Source organism: Chionomys nivalis, chromosome 19 (assembly GCF_950005125.1).
Source record: "Chionomys nivalis chromosome 19, mChiNiv1.1, whole genome shotgun sequence".
Classification (NCBI taxonomy): Eukaryota; Metazoa; Chordata; class Mammalia; order Rodentia; family Cricetidae; genus Chionomys; species Chionomys nivalis.
Window position 1 is genome coordinate 59720612 of NC_080104.1, and position 21369 is coordinate 59741980.

The following is a 21369-nucleotide window of genomic DNA, read 5'->3' on the forward strand; positions in this document are numbered from 1 at the left end:
TGACGCACAACCAGCCTGTCCACAGCCCAGGGACCAGCAGCTCTCCAGCTTCCTGGCTTCCCCAAGTCAGGCTGGGACAACTGAGGCATCACCCCCTGTGGACGGAGCAACTACCAGGTCCTCGGCTCTCAGGTGTGCTTCTGCCATTGTTTCTGGTTTAAAGCTGACTTAAAAAGTACACACATTGCCGGGTGGTGGTGGCGCACGCCTTTAATCCCAGCACTCGGGAGGCAGAGGCAGGAGGATCTCTGTGAGTTCGAAGCCAGCCTGGTCTACAAGAGCTAGTTCCAGGACAGGCTCCAAAACCACAGAGAAACCCTGTCTCGAAAAAAAAAAAAAAAGTACACACATCTACACTTACACTCACACACTCACCTACACTTACAATCTCATGCACACACACACGCACACATACACGCATATACTTACACTCACTCGTGCATACACTCATATAGACATGCACACACACACACACACCGTTTGGCTGCCATAGACGAGCTCTCTGCAGACACCATGTGCAGACACCTCTCAGAGCCAGACTGCCTCTGCCGCAGAGGGTTCAGGTAGGATCTTGGAGCAGATCAGCTGTGTGGTCTGAGGCAGGTCACACTCCCTCTCTGAGACCCTCTTCCAGAGACAGGACAATCCAGTGCCTGGCCCCATGCCGAGAATGTGGATTTTTTTTTAAGAACCTGGGGTAGGGGGACTGAGGCAGAGACAGGTGTTCAAGGCTAGCCTGGTCTACAGAGAGAGTTCCAGGACAGCCAGGGCTACCCAGAGAGATCCTGTCAAAAGGGAACCTGGGTTGTCATTTCTCACCTGGCAGGTTCAGGACCAGCCTTCCCAAAGGCCCCTTGGCTCTTCTGTGACCTCAGGGTTAGGGCACCCAATGTACCTGGGTCACTTCCTTTGCCCATGACGAACAATGTCTCCGTGTCTTCACTTCCAAAAGATGAGACCCAGGAGAGGAAGGACGGGGAGGGAGGAGGAGGGAAAAAGAGGGGGACACAGGAGAGGGCACGGAGGAGGGAGAAGGTGGAAGCCTCTTCAGCAGTGGCCTCCTCTGTGGGTGGGTTCTGCCGCCGCCTGGTGGTGAGGCTGAGCTGGTGCAACCCCACCTGGACCCATCCTTATCCCCAGTCAAGGAAGGTGGAAGCCACCTGGTGGTGAGTCCAGAGGCCCCCATCCCACAAACCCATTCAGTTCAGTGGTCATCTGGGTCCCAGATGCCGGAGGCTGCCCTGCTGGACTCCACAGGAGACAGAGCCTGGCCAGTTTCTAACTCCTTTTACAGGAATGGGGAGAGATCGAGACAGGGTCTCATTCTGCAACCCAGGTTGACCTCGAATTCACAAGAGTCCTCCTGCCTCAGGGGCTGGGATTACAGGTGTGTGGGAATGTGTGTTACCTGGGGACCCACAGACTGTTCCAGTGTTAGCAGAGTTAAGGGGAGAGCCTGGGCTCTCAACAGACCAACTAAATGGATTGGCTAACTGGGTATTGTGATGGTGCACTCCTTTAACCCGGCACTCGGGATCTGAAGAGGAGCTTGGCGAGTTCGAGGTCACCCAGATTTGCATGGTAAGAACCTGTCTCAAAATAAATGATAAATACTCATAACGAGAAGCAGAAAAAGATTCCCTCATCGTGACCACACTGAGATGAGAAAGAGGCCCTGGGATCCTCAAATCCGTATTTGGGGTCCTGATGTGAGGTTTAGGTTTGATGGAGGTCCTGAGGTTTGCATAGCTAAGCAGTCCTGGTTAAAGTATGGCCCTGACCATCACTGACTCCAGTCTCCTGCATGGTAGCCCGACAGATGTCAGAACCATATGAAAATGTCTTCCTGGGAGAACAAGTCCCCCTGTAGCTGGTGCCAGGCTTCAGGCGTTTCCTTCTCCCAGCACGAGAATCCTGGGGACATCCCAATTCTTTGGGAGCCATCGTCTCAAAAGTCTGATGGCTGAAGTAGGTATGATGTGAGATCCTCTTTGGAAGGACATTATATCATCAAACCTTACCACCTCCAAGGTGAAGAAGCTGTGTCCTTCCCAGGAATGAGTGATCTGAGGAGTTATGGGGCCGACCCAAAGTCACATAGCGAGGGATAACACAGTCAAGTCCCCAGCTCAAGGCCGCCTCACAAGGCCTCCACACTAGTGGTCCGCAAGCTGCCTGGCCATCAAATTTACTCTGCAGAACCTTGACGGATGCTGTCAGTGTGGTGCTGGCCTCATAAGGCTCCCCAGGGACCCTTCGCTGGCACCTGGGGCTCTACACTGACTCTTCTGCTTCCTCTGCCCTCTGACTGGCAGTAACAGCTCAGTGCTGGGCAGGGGCTTTCAGAGAAGATGCCAAGCACACACGGGTGCATCCAGTTCTTGTGAGCCCGCTGTGCTCTGGTGGGCCAGCCGTTCTACCTCCCTGTCACCCAAGCAGCTTAGTGAGGAGAGCCCAAAGCCTGGGTGCCTGATGCCCACAAGCTCTCCATGGACGCCGCGCTCCTGCCTCCCCAGTTCTGTGTTACGCCCCAGTGAGAAGTACCCCTCCTTTCCTGTTCAGGATTAATCCTCCCCCGGGGTGGGGCCATCCTAGAGAGCACTGCCCAGGGCGGACACGGGACTCTAACCGGTCAGTTGGAGTAGCATGGCCTCGCGGGCTATGACCCACTTGGGATGAGCCCAGTCGAGCGTCTGCCTGCACATGTTAGTTGGTCTGGGGCATCTGTCTCCTGCCATCAATAGCTCTTACTAACTCAGGACCTCTGAGGCTCAGTGGGAACAGTGTCCTGGGGACAGCTGGGTGAAGAAGACATTGCTCAAGTTCACAGACTCCCCAAGTGGACATCGCTCATAGCGATATAACTGTTCGTTCTCAGAGGACGGTGGAAGACTTAGTGGGAGACAAGGAGTTAGACTCCCGGTAGGCAGACAGATAGCAAGGGGGGCCGTGGCTATGTAATTAAGATGGCAAATTCCCAAGACGGCTGGCGTCTTCCTTACCCTCCTAATGGGCTTTTGTCTCCCACCAGCAGGCCCCTGCCGACAGACTGGCTCACCCTTCCCAGGGCGAAGTCATGAAACACTACAGTTCTGGGCCAGCCCACCACCCCAGCTTTCTTCAAAATGACCAGCCCTAAATTAGGGGATGAAACTTCCACAGAGACTCTCGAACCTCAGCCCTCGGGAAGAGACTGGAGCTGTTGGCTTTCTGAGTCCCCCCCCCTGCTTTGCAGAGGGTCTTGTTCCCTGCATGCCTGCTGCATGCGTGTCTCCTCGCGCCCAGAACCACCTTGCTTCTTCTGCTGAGTCTGTCTGCGGGGTGTGAGATTTCTCTGCGGCTACCTGTTGCGCGTCAGAATTTTCCTGCCTTTTAATTCTTTAACTGGCAGAGAAAATCAGCCCGATCAAGACCCCTAGGCTGTATCTTTTAGGGGGCTCATATCTGCTTTCTCCAAAGACTGAGTCACGTACAGCCCAGCCCAGCCTGGTTCACTCTCAGCAATGACCTGAAGAGATCTTTGACCCGGTTCTTCCTTAGTTCTTCTGTGGCAAGGGTAAGGGGGTAGAAACAGGGTCTCATGGAGTAACCTTGGCTGTCCTGGAGCTCACTGCGTAGACCAGGCTGGCCTTGAACTCAGAGATCTGCCTGCCTCTGTCTCTCGGGATTAAAGGAGTGTTCAGCACTGCCGGCTTGTTACAAAGTTCTGCTAACTGTTTCCAAGCTCACTGCAAAGGAAAAACAAACAAAATCTTGTCAATTACCTGGCCCACAGTACACTTTGAACAAAGACAGGGGCTGAGGTCATAGGGGGAGGATGAGTCCTTGTCTCTGCCTGACGCCAAGATGCAAACCTTGTCTTGGCTGATTTTTCAACATCAAGGTCCCAGGTAACCCAGGCTGGCCTCTGTGTAGCTGAGGATGACCCTAAGCTCCTGATCCTCCTGCCCCCACCTGCTGAATACTAGAATTACACACAACACCTCTGGCAAGGGAGACCTCCTTAAAGGGCCCATTTGTGCCAGAGGTCCACATCTGGAAACCCTGAAAATCCTGGGCTTGGTTCTCTGTGGCCACGCCAGAGGAAGAGAAAGCCAGGGTTGCAGCGTTAACCTTACTAATCCCACTCAGAAGCTGAGGCGGTTTAGACAGGAAATGTCCCCCAGAGGCTCAGCCACCTAAAGGTAAGTGGTCCCCAGTTGGTGAATCTGTTTGGGGAGGGTGCGCACCTGGCTGGAGGGAGTGTCAGGCTTTGGGGGTGTGCTAGGCACGAGCTCTATCAACTTTCCAGAGGTGTGTGAGAGGCTGTGTCACGCCCAGTGACCTCACGACCCTCTCTACCCCAGCAAACGCAGGGCGTAGGTCCCACTCTGCGGCCACTCAGGGGTCCCTTCAGCTGTGGCTGTGGGCCACAGTGGGGCTGAACTCAGACAGCCTGGCCTGGGTCCTGATCCCTTCCTGAAAGCCAGGGAGAGACAAGACCTGTGAGCAGCAGGTCCTGGGTCACAGGCAACCTTTGCAAATGGGGGCAAGCGCTGCTACTGCGGTGGTTACTGCTGCTGCTGCTGCTGCTAAGACCTCCCACCTCTGAGGAATTCAGCTGCAGGCGTACAGGCTCAGGACCAATCAGTGTGCAGTGCTCCCCCAGGCTGCTTCTGGGGGTCTGGAAAGCCCACCAGAAGGAAGGGATTCTTCGAATGAGCAACCGAATTTTTAGACGGAGAAACTGCAGCAAGGTGGACAGTTGTCTGTGGTTACCAGGCTGACGAGACACACAGACAGTCTATTTCTGACTGAAGACACAAATCTAGCAGTCAGGCTTCCTCCTTGGTCCCTGAGATTGAGTCCCTGGGACTGGGGACGTGTTTCAGTTTCCTGATCCTCGCCATGAAGGTCATGGGATCCGCCACATAGAGGATGCCAGGAGCGGGCGCCTGACGGAGTTGTTGGGATCAGTGGTTGTTAGGCCAATGTTACTATGTTACCATGTTGCGATGTTACAATGTTACAGAGGAAGGTCTAGTGTCTAGTGGTCTTTCAAAGCTAGGGACTAGAATTAACAAGAAAATACCAGAAAGGAGGCTGGAGAGACAGCTCAGAAGACTGGGTTCTGCTCCCAGCACCCACTTGGTGGCTCACAACCATCTCTAACTTCAAGTTCCAGTTGATGCTCTCTTCCCAGCTCTGAGAAGACAGGCATATGGCTCACAAACATTTGTGAGGGTAAAACAACCACATACACACAGTGCATAAATATTGCTTTCTAAAATGATATTGTAAAAATAAACAGGCACATAGTAGGTGTTTTGCTGATTGGATCCACCGAGCAAGCTGTGTGGCCTTAGCCAAGTAGGTGACCTCTCTGTGACATGAGAACACGTGACTAAGAGGAACTTGGGGGACTAGGCAATCTTTGTCCTCTGAAAGTAAATTCAATTTCAGAAAACAGCTAAATTCACGTGGAATGGAGTCTGGTGACTGAGGCCAGGGATCCAGTTGAGAAATGTCCCTTTGAGTTGAAAGCCGTGGTAATTACAGAGCCTCAGCCTGTTTGTCAGGCAGCCTACAGTCCAGGAGCAGGCAGATCAAAGTGCCTGGTGCTTATCTGGGTCTCAGACCCGGCCCTCGTCCCTGCACCAGAGACTCAAACCCAAAAGTCACCTCTGACCCAAACCTGAATGTCCTTCCCACGCCTCAGGCCGCCAACCCTGGGGCTGCTCCTGGGAATTCAAGTACTGCTCTCCAGGGGAGGGGATTTAAATGCAATCTACTCAAGATGACTCTAGTAATTATTTATCTTTTGTTTATTGAGTGTGGTGTGTGTGTGTGTGTGTGTGTGGTGTGTGTGTGTGTCTGCACGCACGTGTGGAAGTCAAGCGACGGCTCTCTGGAGTTGGTTGTTGCTCCCGCCATGTGAATTCTGGAGACTGAACGAAGGTCTTCAAGCTTGGCAGCAAATGCTTTTACCCACTGGGCCCTCTTGCCAGCCTTTGTTTTTTGTTTGCTTGTTTTTTTTTTTTAAATATTTATTTATTTATTATGTATACAATATTCTGTCTGTGTGTATGTCTGCAGGCCAGAAGAGAGCACCAGACCTCTTTACAGATGGTTGTGGGCCACCATGTGGTTGCTGGGAATTGAACTCAGGACCTCTGGAAGAGCAGGCAATGCTCTTAACCGCTGAGCCATCTCTCCAGCCCCCTGCTTGTTTGTTTTTAAGATTTATATTTATTAAGTTTTGTTTTGAGGGGTTGGAGAAGTGGCTCAGTGGTTAAGAGCACTGGCTGCTCTTGCGAAGGACCCAGGTTTAATTCCCAGCACCTACATGGTGGCTCACAGCCATCTGTAACTCCAGCCCCAAGGGATCTGTGGCCCTCTCCTAGCCTCTGTGGATGCTAACATACATTCAGGTAAGCATGATAAATAAACAAAAATCTCAAAACATTTAAATACTGAAAAGCTTTTTTGAAAATGTGTATGTGTGCTGAAAGTTGTGTGTGCACATGTATGCGCATATGTATGTGTACATGTGTGTGCAGGTATGTGTACATGTATGTGTGCGTGCACACGTGAGTACAGGTGCCACAGGTGCCAGCAGCAGCAGCAGATTCCCAGAGCTTGATTGCGGGCGGTTGTGAGCTGCCCAATGCTGGTGCTGGGAGTAGAAAACCGTCCCTTGGCAACAGCAGCACATGCTCTTGGGCACCAAGCCTTCTCTCCAGCTGCCTTCTTTGGAGGAAGGTCTGTCTTTTCCCACAGTCCAGCCACACCTTTTCCAGTCGCCGCTTTGTGGTGCCCAGCTGGGCCTTTGCTTCCGGAGTGCTGGGATTCGAACCGCCAAGGCAGGGTTTTTGTTTTGTTCTTTAAGATGGGAGGAGTGGTCTCAAATTTGTGGTGACGCCACCTGTCTTCCATGAACTGTAATGACAGGCATAGTCCCCGGCCCAGAGACTATTTATCTTCTAGAATATTCAAGATTGTGTGCTGAAGTCAGGCAGTGGTGTCGCACACCTTTGATCTGAGCTCTCAGAGGCGAAGGCAGGCGGATCTGAGTTTGAGGTCAGCCTGGTCTACAGAGCAAGTTCCAGGATAGCCAGGGCTACACAGAGAAATCTTGTCTCAAAAACAAAAACAAACTAAAAGTAAAATAGTTTTATAATGAATGCTATTACAATATTAAAATGTGGGCTGGAGAGATGGCTCAGTTATTAAGGCCACAAACTCCTTCTGCAGGGGACCCAAGTTCTGTTTCCAGCACTCACACTGGGCAACTCACATAGGCCTAGGACTACCACCTCAGCTTCATAAAATCCACATCCTTCTGGCCTCTGAGGACACCTGCACTCAAGTGCATACACCCACACACAGACACACATGTATTATATAATTAAAAATTATAGCCTGAGCCGGGCGGTGGTGGCGCACGCCTTTAATCCCAGCACTCGGGAGGCAGAGGCAGGCGGATCTCTGTGAGTTTAAGACCAGCCTGAGCCTGGTCTACACAGAGAATTTCAGGCTAGCCAGAGTTACATAGTAAGACCAGGGGAAATAAATAATAAATAAATGAAACGCACAGCGGCACACACGTGCAATCCCAGGACCTGGAAGCTGGAGGCAGGAGATTCAGTTCAACTATGTAGTGAGTTTGCGGCCAGTATTTGAGAGAGACACTGGTTGGGAGGTTGGGAACAACTGGAGAGTCAGTCTAACCTTTTACTCTCCAGTCCCCCACCCCCACTGAAATGTTACATAGGGAAGCCCTCATTTAGGTGGAGGGTCCTTCGGGGCTGCTATGCTGAGGAGCATTGTGAGTTCAGATCCTCCCCTCAGAGGCTGAGTCCCTGGGCTGGAGCGGCTGGTCTTTAGAAGTGAGTCCTAGCCCAAGCCGCCCAGGTGGGGAGAAGCTGAGCTGAGATTAGCTGCTGAGGGGGATGAGAGGCTGTTAACTACTAGGCACGGGAGAGGAGTGACCGCGACAGGCCAGGCGCCCAGGAGCACCATGCCACTGCAGGAGGAGACCCTCCGGGAAGTGTGGGCCTCAGACAGGTGGGAACCCCCACATCGTCCCATGTGAACCCCAGGCCCCATTTGCAGGACCACAGTGGTGGTGGCGGAGTGGGGGGAGTAGAATGCAAGAAGGGAACAGCCTGGTTCCATTGTACCCGCAGTGGCCATGAAGAGGACTGGCTGAGCCCGGAACCGCAGCAGCGCCCCAAGCAGGTGTGTCAACAAATTTGGGGTTTGGAAAGGAGGCACGAAGGTGCCCCTCGGGGTACACAGGAAGGGAGCTGTAGGGGAGAGGTCCTAGAAACTCAACTCTCAACTCTTTACCCGGAAAGGTTAGAAGAAGAAAGGGGGGTTAGGAATGGGGTGCCCAGGAACATTTGGGGGGCTTTGGGTCTTGGAAGTGGCTGTCATAAGAGTATGGGTCATCCACACCGAGAAGGGACTGCAGCACCCCTTGGGATAATCCGAGGCTATTTCTGGCGGCACCAAGGGATTAGAGGGGGATAGGAGTCCCAGAGTCCCCTTCTCTCCTGGTGACCCCTTTTTCACAGCGACCCACCCAGGGACAGAAACTGAGGAAAAAGAAGTCCGAGACCCCGGAGTCTCAGGGATCCAAGCCCCGCAAAGCTGGAGGTGAGTCCTGGGGGGTGCGCGGGAGGGTGTGGGCCGGGGAGGCTGAAGTGGGGACCTCTGAGACAGAACTCTGCCCACACATCTGGTCCAGCTGGGCGCAAGAAGCTCGAGGAGCCGCCCGCAGACCCCGCAGAGGCGCGCGCTGTGCCGACAGTCTACGCCAAGTTCCTTCGGGACCCCGAGGCCAAGAAGCGGGATCCCCGGGAAACCTTCCTGGTTGCCCGCGCCCCAGATGTAGGAGGCGGTGGTGAGTGAGGCGTAGAGGGAGGGGCGGCCAGTGTGAGCAGTACCCGGAAAGCAGGCGTCACCATCTGGTCACCCAGGCCAGGGGTGGGTTCCCCTGCTCTATCTCTGTTACACTTACGGAGAAACTGAGGCAGCATGGGTCCAAGTTTGAAAGCCTTGAGCTACAGTTAGTAGTCAGAGCACCCCAGATGGTGGCGACGGCGAGAAGGCAAGTCAGGAGGGAGCAGAGCAGGTGCCGCCCACCGCAGCCGTGCAGGAAGGGGCTTGAAGCCCTCAGCACCCTGCAGGGGCTGGATCTCTGGAGCCTGTATTACAAAGAGTATTCTGTCCGTAGTGGAGGATTTGGAGGAGGATTCCGATGACGATGATGAAGAGGATGAGGAAGAGGGGGAAAAAGAGAAAAGCTCTCTGTCCCCCAGGAGACCACTCAAGGGAAGAGAGAAGAAAGCCAAAGTCCCAGACCCGCGGGGTAGGTGCAGGGAGCCCCCAGGAACCCACCCACTGGCAGACAGAAAGAGCTCCCAGCACCGGTGCAGAATCCTCCCCTGGCCCTCTCTCTTCAATGCCAGTCCCTAGGTCCCTAAGGAGATCAGTTCTCAAGGCTGCGGTACACTGCAAAGGGCACGCCAAGGAGGAAGGTTCTGTTTTCTTTGTGGGCTTTGCTTTGACTTCGTGTGGATTATAATTTGTTTTGTTTTTTGTTTCTTTTTCGAGACAGGGTTTCTCTTTGTAGGCCAGGCAGTCTTGGGCTACAGAACTCACTCTGTCCACCAGGCTGGCCTCGAACTCAGAGATCTGCCTGCCTCTGCCTCCTGAGCGCTGGGATTAAAGGCGTGCGCCACCAGAGCCTGGCTAACGTTATCATTTTTATTAAGTAGATGGAAGTAAAAGGAAATGCCGACTAAAGATGGTGAGGGCTCCCAGCCTGGAAGGTCTGGTCAGAAATGTGTGGCATGCTGGGTGGGATCTCCGTGGAGGGTCAGAGGCTGAGCTCATAGCTGGGGAGGGTCCCTGGAAGAGAGACTGACTGGAGGAGGACTAAGGGCTGAAGTGACAGCCTGGCTTCCATTCGTTCCCTCACTCATTCCTTCCATGCCTCTTAAGCTGATTCCTAGCCAGATCGGTTTTTTTTAGACTCAGGAGAAAGTAACTTCAGAACCATGGACCACAGTCCCCTGTCTGGTGTTCAGCACTCTGGTAACTGCAGGCTGAATGACAAGGTTAGAAGGTGATCCTTGGCCCAATAGGTTTCTTCTTTCCCGACCCCCCCCCACAACCTCCTATTCCCAGGGGACCTAGGAAGCCCTGAAGCCCCCCGAAAACCATCCCACACCAAGAAGAAGGAGGCAGGGGAGGGAACCAAGCTGAAAAAGGCAAAGAAGAAAGGTAAGGGGGAGGGGTGGATAATGACAGACGGATGGACGGAGGACAGGGGTCGTTGGGTGCGTTGAAATGGTGACCCCCTTCTTGTATACTCTCTGCAGGGGCTGGGGAGGCTGACAAGGACCCCTCGAGAAGTTCAGCAGCCCTGAGGAAGAAGACTCCAGCAGCCATGTTCCTAGTTGGGGAAGGTGGCCCGGCTGAAAAGGATGTGAAGAAGAAAGGTACATGGCGGAAGGGTGGCGGGACCATGGGCATGGTGTGCGCTGTGAGGAGTGAGGGGGGCAAGAGCTGGACCCTGTGGGGGCGTCCTGACACCCTTGTTCTGAGAGCCGGGTGGGGAGCATGGGTGTGAGGAACACCTGGCCAATCAGGATGAAGGGTCTATAGCCTTTCCCCCTCCATGTTCAGGGCCGGCCAAAGGCTCAGAGGAAGAGAAGAAGGAGGAAGGGGAGGAGGAAGAGGAGGAGTCTTCAGCGATGAAGAATAGCAACCAGAAGGGCCGAGCCAAAGGGAAAGGCAGAAAGGTTGTCACCCAAGGGGCAGGTGTGGGGGACTTTGGGGGTAAGGACTTGGCTCCCCATCCATGACTGGGCACACGGCCTAGGAGCATTGGGCTCAAGAGGACAGAGGAGGCATGGCTCAGGCCACCCATGGCCCTTACATACTCTGCCATCCAGGCCTCCCCTCTGCGGTATGACCATCACCCAGTGAGGAGACACATGTTAAAATACCAGGGAAGGGCCAGGCAGTGGTGGCACAGGCCTTTAATTCCAGCACTCAGAGAGTTCCAGGACAGCCAGAATTGTTACTCAGAAAGACCCTGTCTTGAAAAAAACAAAACAAAACAAAAAAAACCAGGGAGGCCGAGCACTCAGCAGTAGGACTCTGGGTTTCGGGAGGGTGGAGGTGGGGGACGGGATAAGGTCTTGCTATGTAGCCAAGGCCAGTCTGGAATTCCAGATCTTTCTACCCTCACTGGTACTGGGATTTCAGGTGAAAGTCTAAGTCTGCATCTGGGAGTCACATCTTATACTCCTTTGGGGCACCGAGTGGCCGGAAGTTGGCTAGCGGGAGCCGCTGTTAAAATACTTCACCCTGTTTGCTACCCTGAGTTCACCCTCAGGGCCTCTAGCCTCCCAGCCAGGAAAGAGCCCTAGCTGCACGCGCCTGCAACCCCAGAGCATGGGTGGTGGAGGCTGCAGGACCAGGTGTGCAGAGCTAACCTCAGCTACACAGTGAGGTTGAAGTCATCCTGGCCTACACGAGACCCTGTCTCCAACAGCAAGGCTGGAGAGATGACTCAGCAGTTAAGAGCATTGGTTGCTCTTGCAGAGGAACTGGGCTTGATTCCCAGCACCCACAGGGCACCTCACCTTTCCAGTTCCAGGGCATCTGATACCCTCTTCTGACCCGAAGGCACTAGGCATGCATGAGGTACACAGACACATACAGGGAAAACACTCACACAAATTTTCTTGAGACAAGGTTTCTTTTTCTTTTCTTTTCTTTCTTTCTTTCTTTCTTTCTTTTTTTTTTTTAGAGTTTTTGCTTCTTTGTACTTTTTTAAAGATTTATTTATTTATTAAGCATACAATGTACTGCTGGCAAGGAAGGCACCAGGTCTCATTACAGATGGTTGTGAGCCACCTTGTGGTTGCTGGGATTTGAACTCGGGACAGCCAGTGCTCTTACCCTCTGAGCCATCTCTCCAGTAGCCATCTCTCTGTGTAGCTTTGGAACCTATTTTGAAACTTGCTCTGTAGACCAGGCTGGCCTTGAACTCACAGAGATCCACCTACCTCTGCCTCCCAAGTGCTAGGATTAAAGCTGTGTGCTATCACTGCTTGACGAAAAAAAATAAATCTTTAAATAAAATAACCAATTAATCTCTGACTGCCAAAGGCTCCAGAATCTTTGCCAAAGCTTAGAGTCTATTCTGATTTGACATCTTCCACTGTCAAGACATGTCGCTAAGGACTTTGAATGACAACCTGTGCACACACAAGGAGGCCTGGCTGAGAGCTAAACTCTCCTCGAGAGGGAGAGCCCTCCAAGAGCCAGCCCTGGACCGAGCTCCGTGGGTTTAGTAGTTTGTGTAGGAGTGTCAGGTCTTCAGGGATGGATTCACATGAACCGATCACTGCCATTGCTGTCTGGGGTATTTTATCCCAGCTGGAAACGGCCCTCCCCACAGCAGGCGTCCAGATTCACAGGTGCAGAGATGTTTGAGTCAGTGATAACTTTTCTCACTTGGCATTCCAGACATAGTCTTGTGTTTCCCAAGTTTCTTCTGGAGCGGGCTGGAGTACAGTCAAGATGGTCATGTGCCCCTTGGCCAAGGGCCCCAGGCTGTGTTTTACCACATGCAGTGTAGGATTGCCCCCAGCAGAAGGCTCCTCAGCGCTCACAGATAACTTTGAGGCCTCAGGTGCTGACGCCCCCAGCCTGATAGGTCAGTCGCTCCCCTGAGGAGTCCTGGCTCCTCTCACGGAGCAGCAGGAGAAAGGGCGCTAGGTCTCACCCTGCCTCCTTCTGTAACTGAAGTGTTACTAGGAAATTCTCCAAGCTGACAGGTTCCTGAGTCAGCCAAGTCTTGCGTGAGTCAGCTAGGTCTTGCTGCATGACAAATGGTCTCCAAGCTTTAGTGTCTTCAGCTAAGGAGCCAGCTTTCCTGCTTGGTCTCTAAGGGTCATAAATCTAGGGACAGCTTCGCAGAACCATGTGGGCTCAGGGTGTCACACGAGGTTGTACTTACCTGAAAGACTGACTTGGAATGGACGGTTCATTTTTAAAGTGGTTCAGCCGTGGGTGTTGGTTGGAGGCCTTTCTTCCTTTCTGCAGAGACCTCTCTAGTAGGCATGGCGTGACCCCCGTTTCTATAGGACAGGACGGCTACCCCAGTGTGTTAATGAGAATGCAGAGTCGATATTTGGAGCACTAGGCATGGTGGGACACCCGTACTCCAAGCACTGGGAGGCCAAGGATTGCAGTGGGGCCAGCCTGGGCTAGAGTGACTTTGAGGCTAACCTTGGCCTTGTAGTGAAATCTCAAATAAACAAATTAAGGGCTGAAGAGATGGCTCAGTGGTTTAGAGCATTTGCTGCTCCCACAGAGCACCTGAGTTCAGTTCCCAGTGCCTGATGACTCTCAATAATTAATAACTACAGTTCCAGGATATATATATATATATATATATATATATATATATATATATATATATTAGCCCTAGTTGTCCTGGAACTCACTCTGTAGACCAGGCTGGCCTTGAACTCACAGAGATCCTCCTGCCTCTGCCTCCTGAGTGCTGGGATTGATAAAAGGCACCACCACTGCCCAGCACCAGGAGATCTTTTTTTTTTTTTTGGTTTTTTCGAGACAGGGTTTCTCTGTAGCTTTGGTGCCTGTCCTGGAACTAGCTCTTGTAGACCAGGCTGGCCTCGAACTCACAGAGACCCGCCTGCCTCTGCCTCCCGAGTGCTGGGATTAAAGGCGTGCGCCACCACCGCCCGGCCACCAGGAGATCTTGTACTCTCTTCTGGCCTCCAGGGCACCAGGCACATGTGTTGCACAAACAGACTTGCAGACTAAATGCTCACATCTATCATAAAAAACAAAAATAAGAACTCTTCTACCACCACAGAGCCAGATGTGGTAGATAGCCCATAGCTGTTGTCCCAGAACTTGGGAGGCGAAGGCAGGAGAATCAGGAGTTCGAGGCCAGCCTCCAGAACACAGTGAGTTCAAGGTCAACCTGGGCTTTATGAGACCTTATCTTTAAAAATGAAATGGGGGCCGGGCAGTGGTGGCGCACGCCTTTAATCCCAGCACTCGGGAGGCAGAGGCAGGCGGATCTCTGTGAGTTCAAGACCAGCCTGGTCTAGAAGAGCTAGTTTCAGGACAGGCTCCAAAACCACAGAGAAACCCTGTCTCGAAAAACCAAGGGGAAAAAAAAAATGAAATGGGGTTGGAGAGATGACTTAGCAGTTAAGAGCACAGGCTGTTCTTCTGAGGACCAGGGTTCAATTCCCAGCACCCACATGGTGACTCACAACTTCCTGTAACTCCAATTCCAGACAATCTGACACTGTAACACCAACATACATGCAGGCAAAACACCAATGCACACAAAATAAAAATAAATTAAATATATATATATATATATATATATATATATATATATATATAATGAAAATGGAAACAAGAAAGTTGTATCTAGCTGACCGACCCTTAGTGGTGGAACATGAACTCAAACTGGGACTGTCTGGGTTCAACCTAAATAGTTAAAATACATTGCAGAATTCCAGAGCCTTCTCTCATGAGGTTGGGCTTCTGGGCTGTGGGGGATGGAGGTGCCTCCACCCAGGACTGGATGAGAAAGGACCTATGATGGCCTGTCCTGCCTGGGGTGCAGAAGGGGACCTATGAAGTGGGGTGTCCTGGCTGATGCACCGTCTGCCTGTGCAGAAGGAGGAGAGGGCTTCGTCTCCCCCCTTGGAAGTGGGTGAACCTCGGGAGTTTGTGCTACAGCCAGCGCCCCAGGGCAGGGCAGTGCGCTGCCGGCTGACAAGGGACAAGAAGGGCATGGACCGTGGCATGTACCCATCGTACTTCCTACACCTGGACACGGAGAAGAAGGTTCTAAGAGAGGGGTTGGGGGTGTCTAGGACTGGGGGCAGTGTCTAGGGCTAGGGCTGGGGGCTGTCTAGGGCTGGGGGGGTGTCTAGCCCTGAGGGGTGTCTAGGGCAGGGGCAGTGTCTGGGGCCTCCTGAGTACCCCAGTTCCAGTTTGTCACCTCTCTGTTCCCTTCTCTGCAGGTGTTCCTCTTGGCCAGCAGGAAACGCAAGCGCAGTAAGACAGCCAATTACCTCATCTCCAGAGACCCTACCAACTTGTCCAGGGGAGGGGAGGACTTCATCGGAAAGCTGAGGTGTGGCTGCATTTCCGGGCCACGGGCAATCACCTTTGTGCCACTGTGGCTGGCAGAGTGACCCCACATGGGATGCTCCAGAGGTGTCCTTCAGCCTAGGGCATCTCACATTCTGACAAGCCTGGATGTCTTGGAGACCTGATCTAGATGGTCTTATGGGCTTGGGATGGGCCCCTGGCACTGCATGCCAGCATCTCCCCCAAGGGGTGGGGACTATGCAGGCCTGACGAAGGCTCTCACAGAGATGGACTCTATCTAGCTCCATAAAGGCGGGGCCCTTTTCATGGAGTGCTACCTGCTCCCACACAGTACCTTCTCTGAGGAGATGTACTACTGGGTGTGGTGGTACGCGCTATAATCCCAGCACTTGGTAGTTAGAGAAAGAATTATCAGGAGTTCAAGGTCACCCTTGGTTGTTTAAGGAACTTAGAGATAGCCTGTGCTACATTAGACCCTGCCCCATTTCCCCCAAAAAAGGAGGAGAGAGAGAAAGGGGATACAGTTAAACTGAAAGAGAAGAGTATTTGCTTAACCAGTTTGATCCTACACCACATAAAGCAGTTATCATGGAACACACCTGTAAAACCAGCAACCAGCACCAGGAGGCAGAGACGGGAGAATCCACAGTTCAAGGCCAGCCTGGTCTACCTGGGGAGATGCTGTTTCAAGAACAAAGGAAAGCAGTATTTACTGAGTGTACGAACAAGCGAAGGGAGACTCACTGTGGCCGGCCAGGCTTCCCTATGGCGGCTCAGCTACCCGCTAGTCTGAAAGGACTTCTTTTTTTTTTTAAATGTGTAGCCCAGGCTGGCCTTAAACTCGTGATCCTCCTGCTTCTGCCTGCTTCAGCAAATCCTAGCTGCAAGTGCCGCCACAACTTTTCACAAAAGTCTGAAGGAGCCTGCCCATGCCTCAGGCATAATCTTGAGCACTTTCCAAACATTAACCAGAAATTTTATTCTTTTACCAAGCAAACCAGAGGAGGATTGTAGCTATTGTAGATTTACAGAGGGGAGGACTCAGGGGGTAAGAGTCCTTGCCACCAATCCTGAAGACCTGAAGTCAGTCTCTTGGGACCCACATGATAGAAGGAGAGAACTGGCTCCTGATCATTGTTCCCTGACCCCTGACGGCCGCACACGTGCATTCGATAGGTCAATGATCAAAAGAACCAACTCAAGGGAACAGCTGAGACTCCTATCTCCCGGGGCCACAGAGGGAGACAAAATCTGAAATATTTATTGTGTGTTTGGCTTTTGTTTTTGAGACAGGAATCTCTGTGTAACAGTCCTGGCTGTCCTCGAATTTACAGAAATCCACCTGCCTCTGCTTCCTGAGTGCTGGGATTAAAGGTGTGCACCACGATGCCCAGCTTGAATTATTTATTATTTAGTTTTATTCCGAGTGTGGTGTGCGCAGGCACATGCACGCTGGTGTGTCTGTGTGGAGGTCGAGGACAACTTTGTGGGCTCAGTTCTCTTTTTGCCTTTTCAGGGCTCAAACTTGGCTCCTCAGCCTATGCTGACCCTTTACAACTGAGCCCCAGCCTTAGTTTTGATTTTTTTTTTTCTTTTTTTTTTGGTTTTTCGAGACAGGGTTTCTCTGTGGTTTTGGAGCCTGTCCTGGAACTAGCTCTGTAGACCAGGCTGGTCTCGAACTCACAGAGATCCGCCTGCCTCTGCCTCCCAAGTGCTGGGATTAAAGGTTTTTTTTTTTTTTTTTTTGCTTTTGGGTTTTTTGTTTGCTTTTGGGTATTTTTTATTAGTATTTTTATTTATTTTTTTTAGACAGGGTTTCTCTGTAGCTTTGGAGCCTGTCCTGGAACTAGCTCTTGTAGACCAGGCTGGTCCCGAACTCACAGAGATCTGCCTGCCTCTGCCTCCTGAGTGCTGGGATTAAAGGCGTAAAAGGCATGCGCCACCACCACCCAGCACAGCCTTAGTTTTGATTTTTTTTTTTTTTTTTTGAGCCAGGGTCCAGGCTGGTTTAACCTCATTGTGTGATTGTGTGGTGGCAGGTGATCTTCTGGCACGCCTACCAAACGCAGCAGTTACTGCCACACCTGGCTGTTTTTCTTGCTGCTGGGGATTGAACCTAGAGCCTCAGGCATGCAAAGGAGTGTGCTCCACTGCTGAGCCCCACAGCCAGACTGTTTCAAAACAACAGTGATAAGTAATAATTTTAAAACTGTCCCTTCAAGGGAAGCCTGGTTCAAGGCACATGACATACTCACTCCCAAGACACACACTGCCCCTTGCTCTTGAACTAGGGGCTTGGGGAAAGGGTTTTAGGATGAGAGGTGGTAGGTCCCCTCTTGCCTTGGCTCAACTCTTCTCCCACCCTCAGGTCCAATCTCCTGGGCAACCGCTTCACAGTCTTTGACAACGGGCAAAACCCACAGCGCGGCGGAGGTGTGGACGTGGGGAACCTGCGCCAGGAGCTGGCAGCTGTTATCTATGTGAGAAGCCACCGTCCCCACCGTGCCCGGCTCTCCTCGGGTAGGATGCAGCCTGACAGTCACCTCTCTCTTTCAGGAAACCAATGTTTTAGGGTTCCGAGGACCCCGCCGCATGACTGTCATCATCCCTGGGATGAACTCGGACAATGAGAGGGTCCCTATCCGGCCCCGAAATGTGAGCCTCTACCTCCCTAGTCTTGCAGGAACCTTGCAGGCTGGGTGAACCTTGCTCCTGGGTGACTGATGTCACTTCAGTCATTTACAATGAAAAATAACAACCCTGTCAGCTGCCCATTCACTCTCCCTGCTAGGAGGCCAAGCTGCCTTTGGAGGCTGGCCAGGAAGCTGGGCCTTGCAGGTTTTGTGGACTCCTACTTCTGAGGTCCGTCAGTAAGAACCAAGGTTCAAATGGGACACAGCAGTGATCAGAACACTAGCTACTGGGCTGGGGTGGCTCACCTGACAGGCACGAGGCACTGGGTTCCATCCCCAGTGCCACAAAAACCAGGCATCGTGGTTCACGCCTCTAATCCCAGCACTCAGGAGGTAGAGCAAGAGGATTAGAAGTACAAGGTTATCCTCAGCTACACAGGGAGTTTGAGGCCAGCCTGGGCTATGTGGGACCCTGACAACACACACACACACACACACACACACATAACACACACACACAATCATAATAATAATAATAATAATAATAATAATAGAGGGGGCTTGGAGACGTCTCCGTCAATAACATACCTGCTGTACACGCATGAAGGCCTGAGTGGAGATTCCCAGTATCCATGTAAAAGCTGGGCACACTGATGTGTACCTGTACCCCAGCACCGGGCAGGTGGAGATGGGTGGATCCCCAAATGCTTTGACCACCCAGCCTAGCTCAATCAATGAGCTCCAGGTTCAGTGGGAGACTAGGGCATGAAGAGTGGTTCACCACTCCTCCTGGGTGCCAGTTGTGTCTTCCACTCTGCCAGAGCACCCGCCCCTCAGCAAGGCCTGCTCTCAGCGCTGTTCTCCTTGTGTCTGCTGAGACCCTCTGTGGACATTGCAGTCCAGGCTGAACGACAGCCGCCCAGCCAGCTCTAACCATCCTTTCTCTGTTACCTCCCCTTGGGCGCCCCAGGCCAGCGATGGACTGCTGGTGCGCTGGCAGAACAAGACGCTGGAGAGCCTCATCGAGCTACATAACAAGCCGCCCATCTGGAACGAAGACAGTGGCTCCTACACCCTCAACTTCCAGGGCCGGGTTACCCAGGCCTCCGTCAAGAACTTTCAGATTGTGCATGCTGATGACCGTGAGTGTCTGAGGGCCCTCTCTCTTCCCCTCTTGACTCTGGTTTGGGAGGGGGCTCAGAGAGTTCGAGCAAAAGTCTTGGAGTTCACTAGGACAAGTTTGTGACCTAGCCTTGACCAGGATCGTTGGGTAGATGCTGGGACACTCCCAATGGTATCAGTGATGAGGGGAGGGATGAAGGCTGGAATCTGGGAACCACCTAGAGTTTAACCCCTTGGTGTGTAGTCGGCGGTGGCACCCAAGACCACAGAGCAGAAACAAGAGTTAGAAAGTATTGTTTTCATGATTATTGTCTTAAAAGAAGATCTCACTATGTAGTTCTGGCTGTTCTTAAACTATCTATGAGGACAAAACTGGCCTTAAACTCACAGAGATCCCCCTGCTTCTGCTTTCCCAATGCGGGATTAAAGGTATGGTCACCATACCCTACTAAAACAGAGGATTGTCTTTGGCGGGGGGTGTGGACTTTTTGTTTTTCAAAACAGGGTTTCTCTCTGTAACATGTCCTGGAAACTCTTTGTAGACCAGGCTGGCCTCAAACTCATAGAGATCCACCTGTCTCTGCCTTCCGAGTTTTATTATCGAGGTTTGCCACCACGCCCAGCAAGGATTATCTTTTAAGAACAGGATAGCTAGGGCTTGGGGGAGGCATCCATCACCTTCTGTGTCTGTGTGTGTAGTCAGAGGACGACCTGCAGGAGCCTCTTCTCTCCCCTCATCAGTTGATCCCAGGAATCAAATGATTTGATCTGAAGGTCACCAGACTTGGTTGGCAGCAAGCACCAAGAGTAGGAAATATGGACCATGAATTTCTAAGTGTCTACGACTTTTTTTTTTAAGATTTATAATTTTATGCTGGGCGGTGGTGGTGCACACCTTTAATCCCAGCACTCAGAAGGCAGAGGCAGGCGGGTCTTTGAGTTTGAATCCAGCCTGTTTTACAGAATGAGTTCCAGGACAGCTAGGGCTATTCAGAGAAACCCTGTCTCGAAAAACAAAAACAAAAATAAGATCTATTTTTTTTTATGTGTGTGTGGCTGCATGAATTATGTGCACCTTGTGTGTGCAGGTGCCCACAGAGGCCAGAGGGTATCAGATCTCCTGGAACTAGAGTTACAGGCAGTCTTCTGGGTGCCGGGTCCTCTGCAAAAGCAGTCAGTGCTCTTAACTGCTGAGCCATCTCTCCAGCCTCTGCTTTTCTCAGACTGCCCCTGAGGACTTATTTAGGGAACCAAGATCTCCAGGGCATGAACGTCCCTGTCCTAGCTTGGGCAAGAGGTTCCACAAAGGGTTTGGCCAGTACCATGCAATCTACCACCCCCAGTCCTGTTGCTGTCCCCAGTATCTCATGTCCCCAGGCCTTGGGACTGCTCACCAGGCCAGTTCTTGTGGGAGCGTGGGCCGCCACCAGACCAGGATGGAGGGGTTTTTGTTTTAAAATAGCTTCCTATCCCTATTCAGGCTGGGAGAGAGGGGCTGAGATCCGGGCTGGGAAGCCAGTTGAGTGGTCTTGCCTGTTACCCCGGTGACCAGCCTGGTCCTCTTAGACAGATTCAGGACAGCCAGGGCATTTGGGAGGGAGGTAGCAGGAGGATTAGGAATTCAAGGTCAGCCTTGGCTACTCCAAGAGAGAAGGGTGAGGTGGAGGGAAGGGTGGGGAAAGAGGCTGATTGATTTTTTTTTTTTTTTTTGGTTTTTCAAGACAGGGTTTCTCTGTGGTTTTGGAGCCTGTCCTGGAACTAGCTCTTGTAGACCAGGCTGGTCTCGAACTCACAGAGATCCGCCTGCCTCTGCCTCCTGAGTGCTGGGATTAAAGGCGAGCGCCACCACCGCCCAGCGAGGCTGATTGATTGAGTGACTGGAATCGATAGCTCCAGAGCAGGAGAGGCCTGCCACTCCACTCCTGGTTAGAGAAGGACCTGAACCAGGGTCAAATGTGGGCCTTATGAACTGGGGCTGGGCAGAGGAATGAGGCCAAAACTGGACAACGGAGGGAAGGGTTCTGGTTTGGGCGAGTTTGTCAGGGTCCTGTACTGCTAGATTACAGATTTGCTGTAGCCCTGGGCAGATGCTGATAAGGTGGGGCTCCTGCCCTGCGGACTTGGTGTGATAGACCCTATATGGGCGGGGCTAGTTGGACCACTCAGCGAAGGGAAGGTGGCCCGAGGCTGCGTGGGGGCTGTGACTCCAATCAAGGAAAAAGACCTCCCGGTGTTATGGGGTTGCCTGTCAAGAGGGGGCCTGAGGTCACCCCACTGTCGTTCACAGCCGACTATATAGTGCTCCAGTTCGGCCGCGTAGCCGAGGACGCCTTCACTCTGGACTACCGGTACCCGCTGTGCGCCCTGCAGGCCTTCGCCATCGCCCTTTCCAGCTTCGATGGGAAGCTGGCCTGCGAGTGACCCCACAACCCCTCAGCGC

The 21369-nt window shown here is 52.4% G+C and overlaps 1 protein-coding gene across 1 annotated transcript; it reads left to right on the forward strand.

Moving 5' to 3' along the window:
* The first annotated feature begins 7993 nt into the window (after positions 1-7993).
* Tulp1 (TUB like protein 1) lies at positions 7994-21350 on the forward strand. The gene is made up of 15 exons (XM_057751726.1): positions 7994-8046; positions 8169-8220; positions 8559-8640; positions 8732-8884; positions 9221-9355; positions 10177-10272; positions 10371-10490; positions 10678-10793; positions 14472-14477; positions 14734-14904; positions 15084-15196; positions 17543-17654; positions 17731-17829; positions 18778-18949; positions 21217-21350. Exons 1-15 carry the CDS (start codon positions 8000-8002, stop codon positions 21348-21350), a joined length of 1608 nt encoding a protein of 535 aa, XP_057607709.1. The 5' UTR covers positions 7994-7999.
* The last annotated feature ends 19 nt before the right edge of the window (positions 21351-21369 follow it).

Excerpts from the sequence above, each read along its gene's own strand:
- Tulp1 (XM_057751726.1), top strand. The coding sequence starts at position 8,000 with ATGCCACTGCAGGAGGAGACCCTCCGGGAAGTGTGGGCCTCAGACAG. Across the intron at positions 8,885-9,220 it reads CGCCCCAGATGTAGGAGGCG|TGGAGGATTTGGAGGAGGAT; the intron begins GTGGTGAGTGAG and ends TTCTGTCCGTAG. Across the intron at positions 15,197-17,542 it reads GACTTCATCGGAAAGCTGAG|GTCCAATCTCCTGGGCAACC; the intron begins GTGTGGCTGCAT and ends TCCCACCCTCAG.